Genomic DNA, 22,608 nt, shown 5'->3' with positions numbered 1-22,608 from the left:
GATGGTTGCTGCACATCCATAAATTACGTCCCGCTTTCAAATTTGTCCGTGCAAATCATTCATGTCGCTAGCGAAGTGTGCTTTAAATATGAGAAATTTGACCGTAAGATTGGCACACTTTGCCATAGTGCTGTCACGTGTGCTGAAAGTGAAACATCATCATAACAGCTGCTCCGTTTATAGTGTGCGGGTTCAGGAGTAAAGCCGTGAAAAAATGCTATCTGTTTGCAGAATAGTTTAGGTACATTTATGTGCTCTCCGCTACAAATTGTACTGCGAACAGTTTGCTGTTTTAAGCCGTCAAATCAGTCGGCCTGATTAGTCCAATTGGAACCATCAATTCCCGAATCGATATCATTAAGCTTTGATTGCATTAAAGAAATAAGACTGAATTGTAAGTTAGTGTCGCGTGCTGCACTGAGGCCTCGTTTGCTAATGAGGTATTGCTTGATTTAAGGTCCATCGGAACCGAACGACTGACTGACTGACTGGTGGTAAGTGTCTGCTCGTAAACATTATCTTGGCTGATGGTGGTGGTGCCTCCTTCTCCTCCTGGCTTAGCTGCGGACGGAGGTCAGATGCGTGATTTATTTTGGGATTACCTATTTTTGCACCACAATCTTTTTCAGGAGCTTCCGGACACCACCATCACCATGCGACTGCTGCTTCCACTGGCGGCGTTAGTGCTGGTAGTGCTTTGCCTAACACCCCAGCACATAACTGCACAGGATCTCGAGGACAATGATTTTGCCGAATTCGAGGACTTTGATGACGATGAGTTTGTAATGGGTGAACCGCACCAAGCTGGACAGCAGGCACAGGCCCCAGCAGCACAGGGCGATGGACGGCAAGCTAGTGAACCGGCCAAGGGACAGGCGAAGAATGTACCAGCCGCGCAGGACAGTGAAGACTTTATGGAGATTGATGACGATCAGGCAGACGATGACGGTATCGTGGAGGACGAGGACAGCGAGTTTGAACACTTCCAAGATGAGGAAGAGTTTGAGGGCTTTGCCAGCACGATCGGTGATCAGGAGGAGCTGCTGCGCCAGGGCGAACCGGTCGGGAAGCATGCGGAGCCAAAGCTAACGATTCCGAAGGTGCCGATCCATTTCCGCACCCACTGGGACTCGTACTGGATGGAGATGCTTATGCTGGCCGGTTTGATGGCTTACTTCGCCAACTACCTGGTTGGCAACAAGAAGAACTCGGCCATCGCCAGCCAGTGGCTGTCGATACATCGCACCTTGCTGGAGGACAACTTTGCGCTCGTCGGCGACGATGGCAAGAAGGAAACGGAAGGGTCGACCTTTAGCTTTAACAAGGAAAGCGAAAGTGTGTACACCCTGTGGTGCAGCGGACGGACCTGTTGCGAGGGCATGCTGGTGGAGCTGAAGATGATCAAACGACAGGATCTGGTGTCACTGATCGCTGGCATAATGAAGCCGGTGCAGGATCAGCTGCATATCAAGGTGGAACTGTCGGCGGACTCGATGGACAACTTTGTGTTCTGTGTGGCTAGCCGCAAACAGGCTACTAAAATGTTCAAAGAGCTCAACGATTTGGTACGTAGATTGATGCACTGGAATGCAAAGCTTCCATTGGGCGATTGCCTGAGTGCTAATCACGACTTGTTTTCTTATACTTCTATCCCGCAGAACAAATTCTGTTGTCTAGTCAGCAAGGCCGAGGATAAGTACAATATTCCCGGGTTTGCATTGTTATCGGAGATTGCCGAGGTGTCGGCCAGTATATTAGATGGTAGAGTAGTAGCAGCTTTAAATAAGTACTCGCACCTGATCGACTACATCCACCTGTCGGATCAGTACAGTGGTCCGATCCAGCAGGAAGACCCGAACCAACTGAAGCGCCCGGACGTCCGCCGTATTCTGCACTGCGGATTCAACGTGCCCGTCAAGGGCGATCTGGAAGAGATGAAACCACTGCTAATACTCGTGTTTTATCTGATGGATCGTGTGCGGCGCTTCAAACTTTCCAAGGAGGTAAGACAAAGGCGCTATCGGGCTACATCATGAAACGGCCATCACTCACTCAAAACTATCGGTTGGTGTTTGCAGGCAAAGGCAAAGTCGGACAAGAATCGTGCTGCCGTTGAGGAAGAGTTTATGAAGAGCACCCACCAGGCCCGTGCCGAAGCGGCCGCTTTGCGCCGCGAAGAGAAGCGTAAGGCAGAGAAGGAGAAAATCTTGGCCGAGGAAGATCCGGAGAAACAGCGACGCTGGGAAAAGAAGGAGCAGAAGCGCCAGCTAAAGAAGCAGGCGCCCAAGATGAAGCAGCTTTCCATTAAGGCTCTGTAGTAGGGGGTACCGATAGAGTTGTGAGACACTCTCAGCATTGCTTGTTTTAGTTCGTTATTGTTTACTAAAATCATTAAAAAAGCCAAAAACACGGCGCCCATCATGCATCATGGGGGAGAATACATTACCGAGAGAAATGTTTAGAAGAGTTTCCACAAGCACCACTTCGGGCGGGCGCTACAGATTTGGCCAAACGTAGGAAGCAACGTATAGTAGGCGAATGACGTAGACGTGAATAAAGAAAAATTGGATCCGTAGGGAAAAAAACTTTGCTGCGGTAAGTGTTTAACATTGTATCCTCTTATATGACAAGTTTAATCCGTTCTAGTGTTTCCATTTGCCTAGTCAGTTCTCCTTGAGGTGGAACGGTCCGGATGGCACCGCGATCGCTTGTACCACCGGAGAACCGCCCCTGTCTCAAGAGTTGTTCTTCTCAAGTTTAGAAAATCTTCCCCAGGCCAGGCTTTTGAACCCCTTTGCCAACAGGTAACCCTTGTATAGCAAAAGGACGTAAGTCATCCGACGACAAGATCTTTTGGTATATGAGATCCATTACGACTACGAGGTTTATGGTACACGACGTCCCTTAATCGACTCTCTTGATGTGCTTAATGATGAAAATCTAAAGCCCCTTAGACGACAAGATCCCTTGGAAGATAATGACGGCCACCTTCTACCCGGCAAGGACGACAAGGACCCTAAGATAATGACCGTTTGTATTCTACCCGTAGCTGCGCATGGAAAGACGGTCCTATTACCCGTCCCTTCCATGTGAATATCGTCACCATTAGCGTCTTTGCATTAGGAACCCGGTTCGTGAAGCTCGCAAACCGATTCCAAAGGAGTTAAATCTTATACTCTCTCTCTTTAAGAGTTAAATCCCGAGGATTAACATAACTCTCCGTACCGATTAGCAACACACTCACTACGTTTTAACTCTCTCATTCGTTTCAACTCACTCAGTACGTTTTAACTCACTCGAAAAAACAAAACGAAGTGAGTGAGTTGAATCGTAATGAGTGAGTTAGAACGTAGTGAGGTGAGTTGCAAGTAGGCACGGAGATTTTATTCACCAATGAGTTATTTAATTCATGAGTGTTTTAAAACGCAGTGAGTGCTAATTCAATGCTAAGATTTAAGTGATTCTATCATTCTGACTCAGTTTGCCCATCACTAGCTGAAAGAGATGTCTTTCTTCTTTTGGACTTTGACTTTCTCTTTATGCGAATAAATGGCATAATTTCATTATTAACATTAAATGAAAACAAAAATACACCTCTTATCCTCCGGTTGTTCCAGCAAAATGTATATTTTCAATATCTTTTTTTTTAAACTGCTCACAACTATTTCGCAAGTCCGCACGGTTTCCAACAGTCACAAATATACTTTGAACATCACAATTACACAATGTACAATGTTGTTGCTTTTTTTGTTTCTTTCTTTCTTTTTTGTTAAATATCTATATATGTAATGTATATATTTATATTACCTGTATCGTGCCTCCAACATAGATGATGCTGAACAGCCGCATCATACTTTCACGATCGTTTGAGCCATTTGTTTTTTTGAGTTAGTTAACCTTTTTTTAACAAATTGTGCAAGATAATACTAATATATATCGCATATATATGTATGTATATAGGTGGGCTATTATAATCATGCTCGCTTGCGTTGCTTCTCCTTTCCTTCTCCCCCATTTCCCCCGGTGCTAAAGATAACACACTAAACACGTTTTTGTATTTTTTGTCAGTCACATGTCGCAACATGTCGTACACATCTCTCTCTCTCTCTCTCTCTCTCAACTCTATCTCAACCGTGTCCATAAATGCTACGAAAGTGTGCGCTTGTGTGGTGATGATTGTTGAGTTTGATTGTTGAGTTGCTATCAAAATAGATCAGTCAGGTAAAACTAGCTACACCACAATCATGTACAATAATACATATTGATAATATACGTTATATGCTGCTGCTGCTGCTGCTGCAATCCAATTGTAATCCGACTATGCCTAAACTGTCCACCGAGACGCGAACTGTCCGGTCTCGCTACAGTAGAGTTGGACGGGAAGTAGTGAATGTTTTATTAAAGAACCCTCTAGTTTTGGCTAAGATGCTACCCAGCGCTCACTAACAACACCCTGTGTCGAAAGTTAACACGGTTAAATGTTCCAAAGAGGCGCTTCAGGTAGCGTCGATTGATTGATTATCCTTTCGTTTCGCTTTGCTTTCTTGTAGGCCCCTGTCCCGTTGATGTGTATACATTGTTCAGTTTAGTCCCGTTTGAGTAAGGTAGTTGTCACATTATAGCATTTCTCTATCAAACAAAGGTAAGATGACTGTTGCTTAACTATCCACTTTCCCCGACTCTTAATGCTCTTAACACACGCCCGCCATTAACGACATCTACTATGTTGGAGATTATGCATCATCCAGTTTGTGTATTATACACATTTAGACACCTTCCTGCTTGCTTTACTCTTGCAACTGTAGTTACACGCATGTGGGTGTGATGATGGAGGTATTCGGAATCAGAATGTTAAAGTGTGTTGAAACCATTCTTTTAATTCCGGCGTTCCGGTTACTGGCGATTTAAACATGAATGTAAATAACAACATGTAAGAATATATTGGCTTTGTCTTGCCTTACGCGTTACACTACATTTTTGTATTACCCTCTCCATACGATGGCTTCGGTACCTCGCTTACAGTAAAGTGCAGATTTTGTGCAAAAAACTGGTTATGTATGTACGTTGTTGAACTGATTATCATTAGTATGTATTGTACCATTTGCCACTGACGATTGTCCTTTGCCACTGAGTAAAACGATTGTTTCGGCTTTCATTTTGCTTCAAGTGCTTTTGGAAGTACGGATGCCTTTTTTGACTCTATAAATAAACCGAGAGAAGTAAAACCAGGGAGCATCACACGTCCACACGTGCTGTCCAGTAGTCCAGCTTACCGGATGTACGTGCAGCGCCGAGTTTGAAAGTATAGATTTTTAAGAACCTAAACTAAATTTAGTGTGTGTGTTGCCGTTTGTTAGGAGGAAATTAAATTTCACATCGAAACCGAGATCGACAGAATAAGTATTAATATCACAGTAGAACAAAAAGAGAAATCCTTAAAGCTGATGAAATTAAAAACCTAAAAATCCTAACGACAAAACCGTGTCGCGCACCAAAGAACCACCATCGATCGTTAAAGCTGGAGCCCTCCCGCTTTTTACGAACTCTTCTTCGACGGTGAGCTGTGCGTGCTGTTGTTCTCCTGCTCCAGCAGCTTCCTATTCAGTCCGACCACCACCTTACAAAACTGATTGTCTGCTATGTCGATAAAGTCGGCCAGAAACACATTGGTGCGGGGCTTTTCTTCGCCAGCGAAACTGCCCGGCATTTGACCCCTGATCCAGTCCATCAGCTGCCGGTCGACCACCTTCGCGCAGGTGGACCGCAACGACGACATGAACCGAGGCACGATGTAGCGCACCGTGGGCGTGAGCACGCACTGGGACACGAACCCGGTGTCGGGGCGCCGCAGGGCCAACGAATCGTCCAGATACTGCTGCAGCTTCTTCACGTTGATCTCGTTCGGCCAGGGTGTGGGCCAATCCTGGCTCAGCCAAAAGCGCTCGTTAACGCACGCATCGCTACGGTACACGATCAGCACCTGCTTGCCATTGCCGGTCGCCGATTCGAGCGTACACTCCTTCAGCTCGCTTACGTTGCGCGAGTATATCTTTCGGTCGAAGATACGGTTCAGCTCCGCCGACAGGACGCAGTGATCGGTCGGGTTGAACGAATAGAAGTGCTGACAGTCCAGCACGACAAACTCCTTCGGGTGTGTGCGCAGGAACTCTTTCAGCTGGTCGAGCGGTTCCGAGATTTCTTCGCAGAACAAACCGTGCACAAAGTAAAACTTGTTCTCGGGTCGCTTCATGCAGATCCGCAAATCAAAGTACCTGTGTCGGAGAGAGAGACCACGGGAGTTACAGACTGCTTGCATTGCTCTGGCTGTCGGTGATGTGACCTACCGTACGCCTGCCTTGAGCTGTTCGAGCATGTTGTACCGCTGCGTTACGGCCCACCGCCGCACGACGCAGGGAATGAACTTGTTGAGCGTTCCAACGATCGGATCTGCATCCGGTGCGACCGGTGCTTTGTTTTTGATGCCGTACGACATCGCGTCATGGGACCCGGGAATGGCCAAATGGATGATGGGTACTGCCTTCAGTTCTGCCGGCAGTCGCCCCATCCAGTTTTCCAGATCGTCCGTAAAATCAATCATGTTTTTGAATCCGTTTGAGCTGTTGCCGCCAGGGAGGATGAGTTCACTTTTATTTGGCAGGATCGAGATTCGTCACAAAGCACAAGTGTCCTGGAAAGAAAGTTGCAAATGGATAATAAATAGCAAGCAAAGAACTGAGACCTGAGACATGGCGCCATCGTTAGCATGTTTAGCTTTAAACAACATAAGAATATTCATGGTTTCAGTTATTCATGTTCGCATCCCTCATCCTCGTCCTATCTTAGTATTGTCTCTCCTGAGTGGTTTTCACGACGTCGTCTTAGATATTGGGCGAGTTACCCATCTTGCTCAAGATGTTCCTGGATCAACACACCGATAAAACCACTGGGCGATAAAGTATTGACTTTCCTCAGTAGTTTCTGGTGCATTTGTGCAGAAATCTCATAGCACGCACAAATCTTCAATTACAGTTCCCCGACTGCCGCATTCGAGACGTAGAGGGGGTTTTGGCCACTACGTTGGGAAGGACAACGGAGGAGCTACCTCTATGACGACGAGCTATACAAGATTGACGACGGTGATCTCAACATCGTGCAGCGAATCAGACTCGCCAGGGCTATTGGGCTGGTCATGTCATGAGAAAGATACCAGACGACCTACCCGCAAAGTCCTTTTAGGCCGTCTTCAAGGAAAGAGGAGGCGCGGTTGGTCAATAAATAAAATACTTTATGCAAAAGAGAATGGACTTTAATCTAGGAGAAAGTAAAGCATTAACAAAATACAATGATTATAACCTAAAATACAAGCCCAATAAGCCAGAGGAATGCTCCAGATCATAATGTATTGCGACACTAACAGTCCCAGAGAATGATAGGACTTTGCTCATTAAAGAAGGATTAGAACGAATCTGTTGATGACTGCAGCCCTGTGTTCAATATCCTTGCCCGTTCGGATTTCTCAATTCCAGTTCGTTAATCATTGGTTAGATTAACCTATCTTCTTCATCTTGTCACCTTGGCCTTGTGGAAGGTACATTAAAAAATCATTACTTGTAGAACTACTAATGGCAATGCGCTTTTGATATGCTTTTATCTATGAACACTAGTTCAGAAAAGTCACAAAAACCTCAAAGTCTCGATAAATCGACATTGACGCCATCATGTACGGAATAACATAGAGCAATAATAACAATTTCTACAATACACCAACAACAGAAACGGGACAGCGGAATCAGAATTCCTGCAAAAGTTTGCCATCATTAACAAGAAAAACTGGAGCACGGTAGTCTGCAAGCACATGAGAAGCTCCAGGAACATCTGCATCAATGCCATGAATAATTGCAAATCAGCGGCCATGGGTGGTACGGGCAAACTCAACCTATGCACTACCCCCCGGGAAGCCAGTTCGCGTGCCGCTTGTTGTACGGTAAAACTTATAATTAGGCTAGCACGCGTGTTTTGACAACGCACAAAACATGGTTGAGAAAGGGGGCCGGGTCACCACCCGCCCAGCCAGCCAGCCAGCCAGCACGCCAGCCAGCACGACGACAGCAGCGGCACTAAAAATACCTGCTTTCGCTGGAAAAGCATTCAAAACAATTGCCCTTGCCCTTGCTTCTGGCATCCTGCTTGTGGTTCATGGGTCGTCTCCCCACAGGGAGGGGGCATTGGATAGCTGGTTGGGCGAATGCGAAGGGCGCGGCGAACGATGGTGGAGGATACGAACGATTAGGAAGCTAAATTGGATCCGTTACGCTTTCCGCCATTTCCTCGCCGGTGTACTTTAAAATGGCACAAATGGGATATTCTAATTAACTTCTTCTTCTTCTTTGGCAACCGAAAGGGACGAAAGCAAAACAAAACCCGGTTGCCCGGTTTACGCTTCAAAGTCACTGCTGCTGGTCACAACGGTTTCTAGCACGAAAGGATCGGAATTCAATCCCATCAGTATCGTTTCCCCGGTTGGCAGGATTAAGTATCCCGCCCGATACTGTATGCCCGGTAAGCCAAGGAAGGCAACGGAATGGCTAGCCAGAAGCTTTCGAGGTAAAGTGCCCAAGGATGATGGTGCGCCAGATTCTAGAAGTCTACAATAAGCATAAATAAATGTATTTATAAAGTACATTGTATTTTGCGTATGTCTCATTATTGGAATTGAACAGCAACCCCGAACACAAACACGCAAACAATTACTGCGTATTGCTTCGATTTCGGAATTCGAAACATTGCTGAATATTTAAAGATGCAATCACAATGTGAATGATGCTCTCCTCCAGTGGATTGTTTGCTTGGTATGATTGATTTGCAAGCTCGCGGAAAAGGCTTCGGAACCGGGATCAAGAAACAATACCGACCGACCGACTGTACAGGGTTCTCAATCCTTCTGTACACTCATGATTTCAGATTTCGTCCGGGGAATTTTGCAACTCATACATATCGTTTACTTTACACACGATGTGGATTGTAAACTAAAGTACAATAAAGATGAGATAATTTTGTTTTTTAGTTTAGTTTTTTAATATTTTAGCTGGCTGGTGGTATGATACGAAATGGTTGTAGGAGTTGCCTGTCCAGAACACATCCAAGAACATCGAATAGCTAGTAGGATGTCATTTGGTCACAGTTTACCGCATCAAGCAATTTCCAGGAGATGGTCCTACGCAACGATAGTAGGGAAGTTCAGATCCAACGATAGCGCATACGCCAACCGTGATACGATTGGTTTGGAAACGGTACAAGGAAAAATCGTAGAACCTTGAAAGAAGTTTTAAATCCAACTTCCAACACTTTTTCAGAGAAATTGCTTCCACAAGAAAAGACCCAGGAGATTCCTGTTTTCGTGAAAATCCTGCTCAAATGATACAGACTGTTCAGCATCGAATCAATAGTCCAACATATCGTAAGCTTGGCTTGGTGACGTTCAATCGTTACAAAATAAAGGCTGTTTTAATTGTCGATAGAATTGAAATGAATCCCAAAGTGTATGTCGGAATTTTAAAGATCCAATTGCTTCACCATTGGTGTAGGTTAACTTATCAAACAAACAAACTTAAGAACAAACAAGAAGTTTTTCCCCAAAGATGTGTCCCCGCCCTAGCAGCCCGACTCAAAACCCATTATATTTTTCAATATGGGCATGTGATGAAGTACAAGCCTCCAAATCATCTCGCCCTATTGTGAAGACCCTGAGGTCTGTTATGAAACGCACGTGGCGGCCGATTTCCGAGACCCGAGATGTGTTCTAGCTTCCGGCGTCTTATTGATAAAAATAGATGACACGCAGTACTTAACACACATATGTATAACCGGAAGTTGAAATTATTACCTTACATTTGATAATATTTAATAAAAATTTGATTTTTAAAACAAATATTTCTATTGGATTCCGTTAGATCCATTTGAATGGAACCATGTGGCATCGGCCTAACACTATTGTCCGTTTATCGAATGGAGATAGGAAAAGACGCATCCATATTTGTTCAATCAGAATGAGTACTTATTCGCCACCCAAAAGCAAGAGCAAGGCTTGACTGTTCTTATGATACTAAAAAAGGAACGGAAGTCACAGAATATTTGTTTGTAGATATGGAACAATACCTTTCCACACTAAACTCTTCTCCCTTTATCGTCTGTTTCATCTTATCATGTGTGATTGTTGGTACTGTAACTCGCAAATGAGTGCAATGCCAGAACGTCACCAGAACGTAGCTTCCCCCAGTGTGGCTTCTGCCGAACGATACATGCATTTTAGAAAATTGATGTCTAGACCACAAAGCCCTGCTATCGTGTGCAATGAATGAGATCAAGGTCATGATGAGGGAGTATATAAGTTGTCACTCGTTCCCTCCCACTGATAACGCACAGCACAGATGAACGAAGGTTGAAGAACCTACTGTTTCTATCAACTTTCGCCAGAGACACTCGATGTAAATTATTTAAAATTTTCAGTTCAATAGTGAAAGCGAACACAGAAAACACCATATCGTAGAGAAGTGTGCTGTACGAATCGCCTTTACAAAAAGAAATTAACGAAAAACAAATTAACAGCGTAGAACCAACCAACTATCGGCTACCCGGCTACACACGGTCGCGCTGTCGCTCGAGAATCGCTGCACACAGCCCTGTGCACGGTGGCTGATAATTGAATTTCCTGCCAACGACAATTAACAACCGACGCACGGATGTACGGACTGGCCCCGCACACGATATCGACTGGCGAAATGTGGTTAACGTTTTGCAGCCGTACAGCACGCCATCCGCATCTGCCAAATGCGTCCTCCGTACGCACGCGGCGGAGAGCGCGTGTTGTTACGCAAAAGCGGAATACAAAACCAATATCTAAAAGCGTCACCCTAACCGTCGGTTGGGGGAAGCGAGTCGAAATCGGGTGCCTCCCGGCCTGCCAGCTTCTATTGGGGCCATATATCATTACGAAAGCCTCTTTTTTGCTGTTGCCCAATGGCTGCTGTGCTGGCTGGCTGACGTACGAGTTTCGGTTTTCGCAAACATTTCTTTGTTCCTCTGGCCGGGCTGCATTTTGTGTGTCGGATGTTGCTGTGTGCTGTGTGTTGTTCAATCGATACGCACTCGCGGAGCTGCATGGGCCAGTAGCACACGCACACTGCACTCAATTCGCACTAAATGATTGCCGCATTTTTGGCATGGCATTGTTGATCGTTGCTTTCCGAAAGGCATTCATGGTCCGAATCGGGAGCAAGGATGCGGCCACACGGCTGTTTGTCATGTTTGGCAATGCCGACGGTATCTGTGCCGTGTTTTCAACACTCTGGTTCCAAGCCATTTCCAAGAGTTTCCCAATCATTCCTTTCCTTGTTCTAAGCGATTCTACCGCATTGCAAAACATGCATGATTTTGTGGAGTCCTCTCTGTATACATATCTGTGTGTGTGTATTTGTTTTCAGACGATTACCGCCGCCTGCTTTGATCTCTGCTTATTCTATGCATGCCCGAGGATGTTTTTCCTACCATGCAATATCCTCCAGGGATACCGACTAGCATCAAAGAAGCAAAATGACGAATCCTTACCTCGAGATCTGGCCCTTTTTTTTCTACCGTTCACAACTAAAACTTTTAAACCATTAAATTAGTGTGTGCGTTCACACACTTTAATCCGGAATTTACACTGAACGGAGTAAACAAAATTGATTCAGATGGCTTTTCCATACCCGTGCAATACGATCTCTATAAGGTACCGTAAACAAAGCTTTGCCTCCGAAAGCAACTAACCTTTTGTTGTTTCTGTTCACGCGATGCCCTTCTTCGGTATCCTTAGGGAAATTTGCTCCAAGCACAATGATTTCACCGCAGATGAAAAGCAACACATGTGAACATGGAGAAAACTCTTTGCAGTCCGTTTTCACAGGCGTTTACACAGGGACTACACATCACGTCTCCGAAGATAGCTTCAACTAATTAGCATTAGCATTGTGTGAAACTTTTTTTTTGCACGCACTGATAACAGATACTACGGAGAGTGCTAATTTTCTCGCACTGAACAGGGCGTAGAACACTTTCACTAAATCACGCACCGCACTGGGTAAAACAATGCACACAATAACGTTTGTGATGAGATTACAGTCCTTTGGCAAATTAATGCACCCAGCTCCAGAAGAGTCAATATCGAGACTCAAGCTTTAGGACGATTTACGAGGATTTCTGCGATTCTGGCTGTTCTTGAAAGCTCGTTTATTTTGACATTCGGTGGCTGTCAACCTGTGTGAGCGCGATAGCACGAAAAGCACCAACACGAAGAAGTCACTCGGTTTGTAGCTCAATCGATTACTGGGCAACGGTTTAAAATTGTCTTTGTGTTTATTAATTCATAGAGGTCGGTGAAATAAGTATGAATTATGCAAACATTGTTCGGCATTCATTTATAATTTTTTAAGTTCACCTCAACTAGGAAAAGAAAGGAACAAACGAGATGCATTTTGTGGCCGCACCAGTTTGTAGCTCAATCTCGCTTTGACAGCCGAAGAGTGTCAATAAAAACAAGCTTTTTCTGGAATAAGTTATTGTTTACAAGTGCTGCATTTTTAGAAAGACAAACAATCTAGTTTTATAATAAATCCCTTATTTTATAAGTTTTTAACACTGTTCAACATATTCCACGTATACTTACTATACCGGTGACGCCTATTGTTTTAGTCAGAAGCTATGTCTTCCATCCAAAAAGGGATTGTGTAAACAGAGAAAAACGGAGCTGCGATAGAGCCACTCTGTATGATTAGGTCCTTTTTATCGTAATTTGATTGCATTGGATTGAAAATTTGGAATGGGCGTATATGGCAATTGGTTACGCTCGGCTGAATAATAATTCTGGTCAGCTTCCCGGCTATGGGTAAATCAGAACCGCATAATAAATCAACAAGAAAGGCTTAGGTAAACTATGATCAATAAGGGCAGACCCCGAAATATTCCGAACCGATAGAGTGTTAATCTGAAGCAGGAGTTAATATGCATACGAGAACGGCGATGTGTGCGGTATGTCCATACCCCTCTACAAAGTTTGAATGCCTGTACAATAATAATGTTTTCTTGTGATATCTTTCAGAATGTACTGTGATCTGCTGCAACTCCATTCACGGAACAGTACCACGCATTAAAAAGCTAGGAAATGGATCATCTAGAACACCTGGGCGGATCCATCGATGGACATCAAGATTTGTCGAAGGGAGTGCTTCGTACCACGATGCAGTCCGGCGACAATGCTCCCCTTCATTTCATAACGAGCACAGGCCTGTCGCACAGTGGCAGGGAGCAGGAGTACATCGAGTCCACCCTTCTAGGGACGGACTTATTGTCAAGCCAGCTGCCCGCAAATTTACTGAATGATTACATCAATTCCGTTTCAAGCACGGCTCCTCCGAACAACATCATTGGCAGTATGCAATCTGCACTCTTGGAACATCAGTATCGGCCTCTAACCGCAGATGAATTGCATACGCTGATCAGTGAATCGAGCAATGATGCATCCGGATCAAAGGTTTGTTGCGGGTTGAAAAATAAAAACTTCTCTCATCACACACCTTACTACTCTGTTTTAGGATATTCCGGGCTTCAGTACTCTGTCGTCCTACGATAAGATGATAAATATGGGCCAATCTTCATCGCCAATGAGCAATGGATTGGCACAGATCGCGAGCACGATCGATAGTTACGTACATTTTCCACTGCATGCCAGCGGTTCTGGAGCAGACGGGTTCGACGTAACGGCTAACACGCTTGTGTCTGGCAATGCGCATCAACAGCATGGAGAGCAGCAGCAGCAGCAGCAACAACATCATCACTACAGTCTTCCACACCCTACCAGTTCACACCTCCATCTACAGCACCAAACGCAAGGACATTTGCACCCTCATCAGAGTGTTGTGGAGATGTCAAACTCCCAGCAGCTACCCTCGCTAGGACACCCAGAATCGGCGGCCGCTGGTATGAGTACTCTACACCCGGTTGATGTGGCGATAAAGGTGTACAGTCACAGTAATTCCATCCTTCCCATCGCATCATCCTCAGCACCAGTATCGACGGACGTGCATAGTGTAAGTACAAGCTTCAATGAAAACTCTTTTAGCAACGTGAAGTCAGCTTTATCCTCTCTTTCAGAGTACAACGATGAGCATCAGCTCGTTAGGATTAAACGAATCTCCTAAGCGATTCTATTCCTGCACGACTCTGCCGTCGCTCATATCGCATAATCAACGAACGACGTTTTCCATGGCTGACAATTTAGCTGTCCCGAAGGAAACCGGTACAGGCATGGTCGATTGTGAAGCCCGCACGCACGACGAAGAAATCGTGGAATGTGTTGCATCGCTGGAAAGTTCATCCGGCGCCATGCTCGGCAATATGAATTTACCCCACAAAAAGCGGCTGGCAAAGAAACTGGGCGATACGAAGGAAGGCATCTGTAACGGAGCTTCCGAAATGGATCAATCTATGATACTAGCAGGTATGCAGCTATCGCAACCTGCCGGTGAGCCCGAACCAAATTACCGCGATCCCGGTGCTCTGCAGCGCCCCAGTACCGTGAAAAGCAGCTCGTCAAAAACAGTACAAAAGCCGATATCTGCTCCACAGCAAACTGTGAGTTCCTTCGCTTGCCAACTGTGCGGAAACGTTGTGCAGGATCAGCTAGCATTTTTTAACCACCTAAAGCAACACTACGAGCCGTCGCCATCGGCTGGTGAGAGCGGTGTGTCACACGCAAATTCGGATGCAACCAACACTAAACCCGTTGATGAATTGCCACCAGTGGAGAGTATTTCTCCACTGGAAAAAGGCATGACGGAGGGTAAGAAAGTAAAGCCCAAATTACCACGCGTTAAGCACACGAAAAAGTTGAAGAACGATCGTACTGTAAAGCACAATCTGGCAGAGGATGACCGGCAGCCGCAAAGAAGTGATGGGAAAGCCATTGTAAACGGCTCAAAGTCGAGAAACGTTCCCTCCTGCCCGACAGCTATGGAAAGTCTGTTGCACAATCCGGCTGTGAACGATGCTATGATAGTGCTCGATTGTTCGGACAACGGGGGAGAGTTTAGCGAGACGGAAGACATGCTGGAAGGCATACGGAATGTGGTGCAAAAGGTGCAGGAAACCGTTGATACGGATACAAACGAGGACTTGTGTCTGGCGAACGATTCTTCCTGGTTTCCGAACGGAAATGTTAGGACCATGGCGACCGCAGCGAAGACCAGCCTAACGATGCCCGAGGAAACGCTGGATGCACACGAAATTCACATGCAAAATGGAGGTGATAACTTTCTGCTGCTTCTCAGCAAGACTCAATTTAATGATACAGGTGCGTCGATTAGTAACGCTTACCAGAAATGTGTAAGTAAATTTTGCTAATCCTTTCTCTTCGTTTTGTAGAGCTGCTGCCAACGGGACCCACCGACACGACGCTACTGAAACCGTTAGATTCTTCCACCTGTGGGCAGCTAGTGCATGTGACTTCTATGGATGCGTCCACCACCAGAGATTCCGAAACTCCTGGCAATCAACCCATGCAACCAGTACAAACACTCAGTTCAACTACACCATTTCCACTGCTTTCCAGCGTTGATGCCCTTCCGGAATCACACGCTGCTTCGTTATGCTCTAGGGATAGTTTACCGATCGGTTCCATCCTTGAACTGTCGAACACGAACACAGCTAGCAAAATTTCGGTAGCTTCCTTCGCATCGTCACACTGCGGCCAAATACCGGACCTCAATAAGGCGAGATTGTTGAAAAATGAACACAGCTCCGACATCGACGATGAGGACGGCGAAGATGCATCTGATGCATACGAACAAATGCAGCTCGCCGCTGGCATAGGACCGCTCGAAGCAGAAGAAGACCGGCCAGCCGCCGCGAGTCGACGAGACGAACAACCGTTAACGAATTATCATCATTTTAGTGATGACGATGCAGCTGACGCGGCTGGTGAACACTTCGCAGCGGAGGTGCCAGACCACGAGGAGGAAGAAGTAACGTGTATAAACGATAAGGAACTATTAGACGCTAGTGCAGGTAGTTCAAAGCTACACAAGTACCTATGCACGGTGCCGGACTGTGGCCGGTGGTTTAAGTCCAAAACGGCATTCACCTACCATCAGCTGCAGCACTCGGGCGAGCGACCGTATCAGTGCCAAACGTGCCAGAAATGCTTTTTCACCTGCAGCGCGCTGAAGGTGCACGAACGGTTGCACTCCGGGGAAAAGCCGTACAAATGTGAAGAATGTGGCCATCTCTTCCGGCAGTGGGGCGATCTGAAGTATCACAAAATCTCCAAACACTCCAACGAGAAGAGCCACAAGTGTGACTTTTGCGGCAAAGAGTTCGCCCGCCGGTACTCGCTCGTGCTGCACCGGCGGATTCACACGAACGAGAAAAACTTCATCTGCGAGTACTGCAACAAAGCGTTCCGCGCGAGTTCGTACCTGCAGTCGCACCGAATGGTACACACCGGCGAAAAGCCACACCAGTGCAACGTATGTGATAAAAAGTTCCGCTGCCACGGGGACTTGAACAGGCATCAGAAGACGCATTCGCGCGTCGGCAAGATGGAAATACCCGCTCCAAGCGTGCAGGAGAAAAGCGTGGATGAGGATGATAGCGGCCTATCGGTGGATTTGCCCGGAGAGGAAAAGTTGGAATCTGCCAGTGTACGGAAAGAAGCGAAAGTGAAACGGAAAAGTAATGGACAGAAAAATAACAACAGCATAGTGATTGTTTAGCGGTTCCGCTGGCCTTACAGAAGCCGTAAATCGTGGTGATGAAGAATAGCACTGGGAGTAAAAATTCTACCAACAGATGTTGGGCAGGGTTTGCACAAATGATTTTGCTATCCTCTGTTTTAGGACGGTTCTACCGAGAGGCTCGAAGCTCGCTGTAATTTAAACTGCAATAAACAGCAACGTGTAGTAATACACGGTCAAACTAAGGGACATTCTAATAGTCTTTCCATTGACGATCGAATCGTTTATTAATCCCTCGCCCCTTGTCACTATCGGTTTCAGGCCTCGGAGCTGGGTGTGGGAATTGTGAGCAATATTTCGCTAGCAGTATTACGGGGATTTATTTGTTCGTTTACTATTTTTGTTTTCAACCAATTAGTTACGCGTGCTAAACGTACGCACTAAAACTCATCGCTTTACTAATGCAAGAAGGATTCCCAAAAGATGGTAAGATTGTACCAACAATTATTTATGTGTGTTCGTCAATTGTTTATGTTACTAGTTAGTAGTTGAATGAACGCAAATTTAGCTCCCTCTTTTGATTGCACAAAACGTAACTGCAGATCCAATGATTGTGATCAAACGTGTTCACACCTGGCGCGGCGGTAAATTTAGACGGACTTCTCCTTTCTATGCTTACTCTAACTCTCATTTAAATAGGAAGCTGAAAAGAGGAAAATGGAATGGATAGAAAATTTACGCAATCTAGCAGAAATCGTACGGTTGGCTTACCTGTAAGGATATCCTTGCGCTTTGGAACGGAATATTGAAAGAATTAGCGAGAAAAAGACAACGACCAAAAACAGGCCGACGATTGCCGTCACTTTGCTCTTGCGATGATCGTTCTGCCAGCCGGCTTCGGTCAACAGCACCATTCCCAGCACAATCATTGCATCTGTAGTTGGGGAACGAAATATTTAAATCAAAAGGCAATCTTGTGCCATGTGCGCCAAACGACTTACTCAAAAACATGACGATGTACGTTTCGATGACTAGCTGACCCTGCGAGGATCCGTGAATGTACGCGATGCCACCGTTTTGACTTTTGTGCACGAATGGTGGGCTGCGGATGTGGTTCCACATCTGTCCCGAGACCATCGCGAAGCAGAACACCACCGCAACCAGCGCCCACATCTGCTTGTTGTACAGAAAGTCGAGATTGTTCCGGCGCAGGTAAAGGAAACCACCGACAAACAGCGTCAACATCAGTATCGCGACAGTCGCCGAATAGTTCGGTGGACGGAAAATGCGGATCTGGATATCGGTTCGCTCCTGGATCCATTTTCCGATCACTTCCGCCGACACTCCCACCCGCTGGATGTCCATCGTGTCGGCCGGTTTTGGTTTTCCCTTCGGAGGGAAGTGAATGAACACGGGCGCCGTGTTGAGCCGCAGCATCTGAAACACGTCCGAGCCTTCGTCAAAGTCTACCATGGCAAAGAACAGCTTGTTGGAGTAGGTTTGCGAGTAGCGGTACGAGTTGGCCACAATCGTGTACTCGTCATGGGCGTGCCGACAAATCACGCATTGCCGGGCGGGTGCCATCGCCGTAAACATCACGACGATCGAATAGTTTCGGGGCGCGGACTTGACAAAGTCCCGGAACTTGTTGCCATTGAACCGGAGCACCGAACGCTTGGTGTTCATGTCCAGCAGTTGCTGAACCTTTTCCGAAAGGGACTGTTGTCCTTGCTAAATGGAAACCAAAGAAACAACGGATTAGATCGATGGAAGCATAAACATCGACGTCACCACGTCTCGTTGGAAGTCCGGTTGGTGCCGGTCCAGTATACTTACGCTTCGGGCATTTTTGGAAGATTGGCTGTTAACCAGATGTAACAGGCACAGCGATATGGCCGTTAGTACGGCTATTTTAATGAGGATCTTCATTTTGCCAGCGATTTGGCAAATACAGCACGAAGAGATTCAGCTATCAGCTTGAATTGATCTTTCCTGTGATGTTGCTTTTCGGCACGAAATGACAATTATGACGTGTACCAAACAAATCGTTGCCTGTCAAGCTGACATTTACATTAGGTGAGTTTGGCGGAGCTTTTCACCACATTCTGATTTGTTTGAATGAAACATGGTGAGAAAAAGAGAGAGAGAGAGAGAAAGAAAGAAAGAAAAAAGAGAGAAAGCGATAGGAGGAAGACGAGTGAGAGTATCTACAAGTACGGAGGATCATGTTAACAGTATTGCAAGAACTTAAAAAAAATCAATTTCTGATGCTTGCAGTCGATCGTGGGACCGGTGGATAATAGATGTTGAACTTTTGAATAATTAAATTGCTTTTAGTCCCAAATTGAGGTGGAATGATGAAGTTGAATGCGTCCGTAGAATCACGGCGTGATATGCTCCTAAAAGCATGACTGCTTGCACCGGAATGATCAATTTTATGTTGAGCACTCTTGCAGAAGTCCTCCAAGTATAACATCAATAAGTAAAATATTCGATTCAGATGCGGTCATATTTTATCCGCGTTTTGATTGGATTAGACACATGTTTGTATTACCCTTTTATTGTTATGCACTACGTCGCAAATTAAGGACTTAAGTCTTAAAAAAAAATCTTGTTTTTCTCCAGAACTTAAATTGTACCTATTCACTCCTTATTTTTACCCTCCTAAAATGTTTTTGTAATTCTACATGATTTAAAAGAATGGGATATTGTTGCTTTCTTTTACTCTGGGATAGGAAAACTTTCCTTTCTTTTATTTCAATGATACATCGTATTCAGAATGGGCGCACAAAATGAAATTCGCTTGAATCGAAATAAAAAAAAGTTTTTAATTTGCCATTTTAAATTAAAGATTGTTTGTTCTGCTTTCTTTATCAATAAAATCGCGTATCTTATAATTATATTTTAAATGAGAAACAAATGAAAGTGTGCCATTTAAGCTGATATAAAAAGAATTAAAAACACACACACACACCCACACAAAACATTCGAATGAAAACGTGCATCGTGGCAGACCACCGGATAGAGAATGCAAATGACACTAACGTGGACGTGCCACATACCGTAGAGCGGTGAAGCACACGCGGCCGATTAGCACGTTCATTCGTCGCAAAGCGATAGAGATGAGAATATGAGAAGCTCACTCAAATATCAGCGAACCTGAGGCATAGCTCACGCTGGAGTCTTTCTTATCACAGCACTGATTGCTTTGGTCATATTTCAGGAATTTGAAGCTCATCCGGTGACCACGGCGTTTCAGTTCTTCGACGGATTGCATCAGCACTCCGATCGGATGGCGCCCGCAGATGGTATTGTTGTACTTTCGTAGGTACTCACTAAAGCTGTCCGCCTTGAGCGTTTCTATCAAATCCATGCCCATCTTATCGAGCGTTTCGATCCACTTGTAGATCGGACCGGAACCTTCCTCGTAGTACGTGTAGCGAAACCGTTGGCCCCAGTGGCAAAAGTCGGACGAAATGACAAACAAATTCTGCGGGTCGGCAAGGTATGGGGCAAAGATTTTGCCATACGTTTCTTCCCATTCGTTGCTGATTGAACCGACCATCACCGGGACGATAGTAAACTGATCGCTGTACCTAACAAAGTAATCATGATCGTGGAGTTAGAAAGGCGGCGTTACATACGTTTTGAATTGTGTTATAACTTACTCTTCCATCACTTTTGCCACATACGGAAGGTGCATTTCGATACTGTGCTCATCCTCGTCCGTCTTTTGATCCATCCACTTGAAGTGGCCAGTACTTTCTAGCTGTTTATTGATTTGTTGATCCACCTTCAGATCGTATAGGGGCGTACGGCAGTATTGGGCAGCCGAAAGGGCACAGCGAGACAATCGCACGTGATGCGAAGGACCCAAAATGAACACACGTTTCCTGCAAAGACGACAGATGGAACCCAGTGATGTGGGCTGACGATTGGGATGAGAATGGTGGGAATTGCACTTACACCACGGCGGGACTAATCTGTCGATAGGCCCAAGCACCGCAGGCTCCGCAATAGCGGTATCCAGCGTGCGGAGCGATAATGGCACGGGCGGGACCAAACGTTAGATCTGCATCATTCAACCAACCGTTAAGCTGACGGTTCAATTCAGCCCCTGTGAATTGGAATGAATGTACGATTTTAGACAGTATACACACAGGCACCATTATATTAGTTGACGGTTGTATAAAACAAAATACAGAATAGTTACCTGAGTCCGTATACCAGCTACCAGCATGCGTCGCCTCACGATACATATTTGGCATTTGGAGAGAGTTGCAAGCTAGCTGCCTTTCGATCGGTTCGCGTAGTATATCACAACGCCCTGTTTGACTTGGAATACACTTTCTAGACGGAGTGAAAGTGTCTTTTGTGCTGGAGCAGGAGGATGCTTTACTTGCAGTCTAGACAGATTTTTCAACACTCTAGAAATATAGTTTAAGAGACAAAAACATCATGCAAAAGAGTTTTTTTCATTCCGTACTTGCAAACATGATAAGAGTATATTTAGAATTTACAAAAGAAATGTAATTTGACACTTGATTCCAGGGGGAGCTCGGCATTCCCACATCCCCAGACAAAACCCTTTGTTTACCTTTAACCGAAGACGTTCGAACTAATAAATTTTAGCACAAGAACAGCTCCTCGATTTGCTGTGTACTTTTCTGGCAATTTTCGATTACGTATTGCTGGTCCCTGAATGAAACTTTTGAAAACGGGGATTTGCCAAACAGCGACGAGCTCTTTCTCTGCAGTCTACCAGACAAAGCAAAGGTCGTCGACAGATGATCGGAGCTGAGGTTGCGGGAGGGGTGTTGCAGTGAAATTTCAGTGTTTATCGACCAGAAATGTACTGTTTGGCGCAGCTGGAACTAGCTCTTGCTCAACATTCCGTACAACGCGTGCAGAATGTTAACTTTTACAAGAAGTAACAGCAGAAAACGGCATTAAACTGCGATTATTTCACACTGAAACTGTTTGTTTTTGGTTTACAGACTGTCAAAACGCTCCAATGGTGTGTGCGTGTATGCACGCATGTGTGTGTGTAAAACAGGTGAGGCAGAGTATGCTCGTCAGTTGAAAACTTCTAGCTGTGTTAAGTTGTTTTGTTAAGAAGGTGGAACGACAAAATATTGAAATAAAATGTCGTTTACTTCAACAATGAAACAATTAAGCTAATTTATTCAATAATCTGTTGAAGCGGTGCTAAGCGAACTGAATAAAACTCAGAAGCAGTGACAAACATTGGGTAAAAGACTCGAGAAGGCCCCCCCCTGACAAAATTTGTTAGGCGCTGTAGGATTTACGCCTAAAGGTATGCAATCCGCAGTACACGTTGCGAGAGCTTCACAGTGAGCTTTCAGTGTGCTTTCAGTGTGGTCAAAATTGGTTGAAGAAAGTCGAATAAAATATTGTTATTATTTGATTAAAATCCCCTCTCCGCTAACCCTACCATTCATTTTGGGTTACAGGGGCTTCGTACTAGTTTTCAGTCGCACTAGGGGTGAACAATCGGGCCTAAAACATGCACGGCGTTCTCGGACGGTAACGGAACAGTAATTCGATGAATACTTGTTACCTTGCATTGATATTCAGCAAAGGAGGAAACATAAGAATATCATAATCTCAAACCACTTGTTACAATGTATTTTATCAAGTTCTATTCACTGTCTATTAACAGTATTAAGGAACAATGCACAATGTTTACATCAAATGGGTTTTGACCATACAGAAATTCCACTGTACAACAAAAATGACAAGCCACAGTGCTACACACAAAAGATTCTAGGGGGGGCCTTCTCGAGTCTTTTACCAAACATTGTAGTAACATTTTCAAATGAGC

At 45.2% G+C, this 22,608-nt stretch overlaps 5 protein-coding genes across 7 annotated transcripts; 2 read left to right on the top strand and 3 right to left on the bottom strand.

The window, feature by feature from the left end:
* The first annotated feature begins 254 nt into the window (after nt 1-254).
* Nucleotides 255-2,607, top strand: LOC118510083 (coiled-coil domain-containing protein 47). The gene is made up of 5 exons (XM_036051491.1): nt 255-394; nt 458-494; nt 630-1,565; nt 1,659-2,003; nt 2,079-2,607. The coding sequence occupies exons 3-5, from the start codon at nt 654-656 to the stop codon at nt 2,316-2,318; spliced, it is 1,497 nt and encodes a 498-aa protein (XP_035907384.1). The 5' UTR covers nt 255-394; nt 458-494; nt 630-653; the 3' UTR covers nt 2,319-2,607.
* Nucleotides 2,608-3,746: 1,139 nt separating this feature from the next.
* Nucleotides 3,747-12,276, bottom strand: LOC118510085 (PI-PLC X domain-containing protein 3). Of its 3 annotated transcripts, none has more exons than XM_036051494.1 (3): nt 11,806-12,276; nt 6,345-6,688; nt 3,747-6,272 (listed from the first exon to the last, which is right to left on the bottom strand). In XM_036051494.1, exons 2-3 carry the CDS (start codon nt 6,596-6,598, stop codon nt 5,537-5,539), a joined length of 990 nt encoding a protein of 329 aa, XP_035907387.1. In that variant the 5' UTR covers nt 6,599-6,688; nt 11,806-12,276; the 3' UTR covers nt 3,747-5,536. The 3 variants fall into 3 exon arrangements, with proteins under 3 accessions (XP_035907387.1, XP_035907388.1, XP_035907389.1); XM_036051495.1 differs by lacking the exon at nt 11,806-12,276 and adding an exon at nt 11,605-11,711; XM_036051496.1 differs by lacking the exon at nt 11,806-12,276 and adding an exon at nt 10,618-10,763.
* Nucleotides 12,277-12,558: 282 nt separating this feature from the next.
* LOC118510079 lies at nt 12,559-17,008 on the top strand. Its single transcript, XM_036051488.1, has 5 exons — nt 12,559-13,062; nt 13,133-13,564; nt 13,626-14,120; nt 14,185-15,382; nt 15,454-17,008. The coding sequence occupies exons 2-5, from the start codon at nt 13,196-13,198 to the stop codon at nt 16,800-16,802; spliced, it is 3,411 nt and encodes a 1,136-aa protein (XP_035907381.1). The 5' UTR covers nt 12,559-13,062; nt 13,133-13,195; the 3' UTR covers nt 16,803-17,008.
* Nucleotides 17,009-17,030: 22 nt separating this feature from the next.
* Nucleotides 17,031-18,865, bottom strand: LOC118510084 (tumor suppressor candidate 3). Its single transcript, XM_036051493.1, has 4 exons — nt 18,600-18,865; nt 17,765-18,494; nt 17,535-17,697; nt 17,031-17,466 (listed from the first exon to the last, which is right to left on the bottom strand). Exons 1-4 carry the CDS (start codon nt 18,690-18,692, stop codon nt 17,451-17,453), a joined length of 1,002 nt encoding a protein of 333 aa, XP_035907386.1. The 5' UTR covers nt 18,693-18,865; the 3' UTR covers nt 17,031-17,450.
* Nucleotides 18,866-19,258: 393 nt separating this feature from the next.
* LOC118510086 (protein MEMO1) lies at nt 19,259-21,805 on the bottom strand. Its single transcript, XM_036051497.1, has 5 exons — nt 21,361-21,805; nt 20,977-21,190; nt 20,730-20,880; nt 20,432-20,656; nt 19,259-20,359 (listed from the first exon to the last, which is right to left on the bottom strand). The coding sequence occupies exons 2-5, from the start codon at nt 21,029-21,031 to the stop codon at nt 19,903-19,905; spliced, it is 888 nt and encodes a 295-aa protein (XP_035907390.1). The 5' UTR covers nt 21,032-21,190; nt 21,361-21,805; the 3' UTR covers nt 19,259-19,902.
* Between the last annotated feature and the right edge of the window lie 803 nt (nt 21,806-22,608).

This window comes from Anopheles stephensi, chromosome 3, assembly GCF_013141755.1.
Source record: "Anopheles stephensi strain Indian chromosome 3, UCI_ANSTEP_V1.0, whole genome shotgun sequence".
NCBI classification, from domain to species: Eukaryota; Metazoa; Arthropoda; class Insecta; order Diptera; family Culicidae; genus Anopheles; species Anopheles stephensi.
This window is presented reverse-complemented; position numbering and strand designations above follow the sequence as displayed.

What these genes read in the sequence shown, in the direction of transcription:
- LOC118510083 (XM_036051491.1), top strand. Translation starts at nt 654, where the DNA reads ATGCGACTGCTGCTTCCACTGGCGGCGTTAGTGCTGGTAGTGCTTTGC. An exon ending in TCAAAGAGCTCAACGATTTG is followed by an intron (nt 1,566 to 1,658) that starts GTACGTAGATTG and finishes TCTATCCCGCAG; the next exon opens with AACAAATTCTGTTGTCTAGT. An exon ending in GCTTCAAACTTTCCAAGGAG is followed by an intron (nt 2,004 to 2,078) that starts GTAAGACAAAGG and finishes TGGTGTTTGCAG; the next exon opens with GCAAAGGCAAAGTCGGACAA.
- LOC118510085 (XM_036051494.1), bottom strand. Translation starts at nt 6,598, where the DNA reads ATGATTGATTTTACGGACGATCTGGAAAACTGGATGGGGCGACTGCCG. An exon ending in CAGCTCAAGGCAGGCGTACG is followed by an intron (nt 6,273 to 6,344) that starts GTAGGTCACATC and finishes TCTCCGACACAG; the next exon opens with GTACTTTGATTTGCGGATCT.
- LOC118510079 (XM_036051488.1), top strand. Translation starts at nt 13,196, where the DNA reads ATGGATCATCTAGAACACCTGGGCGGATCCATCGATGGACATCAAGAT. An exon ending in ATGATGCATCCGGATCAAAG is followed by an intron (nt 13,565 to 13,625) that starts GTTTGTTGCGGG and finishes ACTCTGTTTTAG; the next exon opens with GATATTCCGGGCTTCAGTAC. An exon ending in TATCGACGGACGTGCATAGT is followed by an intron (nt 14,121 to 14,184) that starts GTAAGTACAAGC and finishes CCTCTCTTTCAG; the next exon opens with AGTACAACGATGAGCATCAG.
- LOC118510084 (XM_036051493.1), bottom strand. Translation starts at nt 18,692, where the DNA reads ATGAAGATCCTCATTAAAATAGCCGTACTAACGGCCATATCGCTGTGC. An exon ending in CTTCCAAAAATGCCCGAAGC is followed by an intron (nt 18,495 to 18,599) that starts GTAAGTATACTG and finishes GTTTCCATTTAG; the next exon opens with CAAGGACAACAGTCCCTTTC. An exon ending in GTACATCGTCATGTTTTTGA is followed by an intron (nt 17,698 to 17,764) that starts GTAAGTCGTTTG and finishes CCCCAACTACAG; the next exon opens with ATGCAATGATTGTGCTGGGA.
- LOC118510086 (XM_036051497.1), bottom strand. Translation starts at nt 21,031, where the DNA reads ATGCCAAATATGTATCGTGAGGCGACGCATGCTGGTAGCTGGTATACG. An exon ending in CAGATTAGTCCCGCCGTGGT is followed by an intron (nt 20,657 to 20,729) that starts GTAAGTGCAATT and finishes TCGTCTTTGCAG; the next exon opens with GAAACGTGTGTTCATTTTGG. An exon ending in GTGGCAAAAGTGATGGAAGA is followed by an intron (nt 20,360 to 20,431) that starts GTAAGTTATAAC and finishes TTACTTTGTTAG; the next exon opens with GTACAGCGATCAGTTTACTA.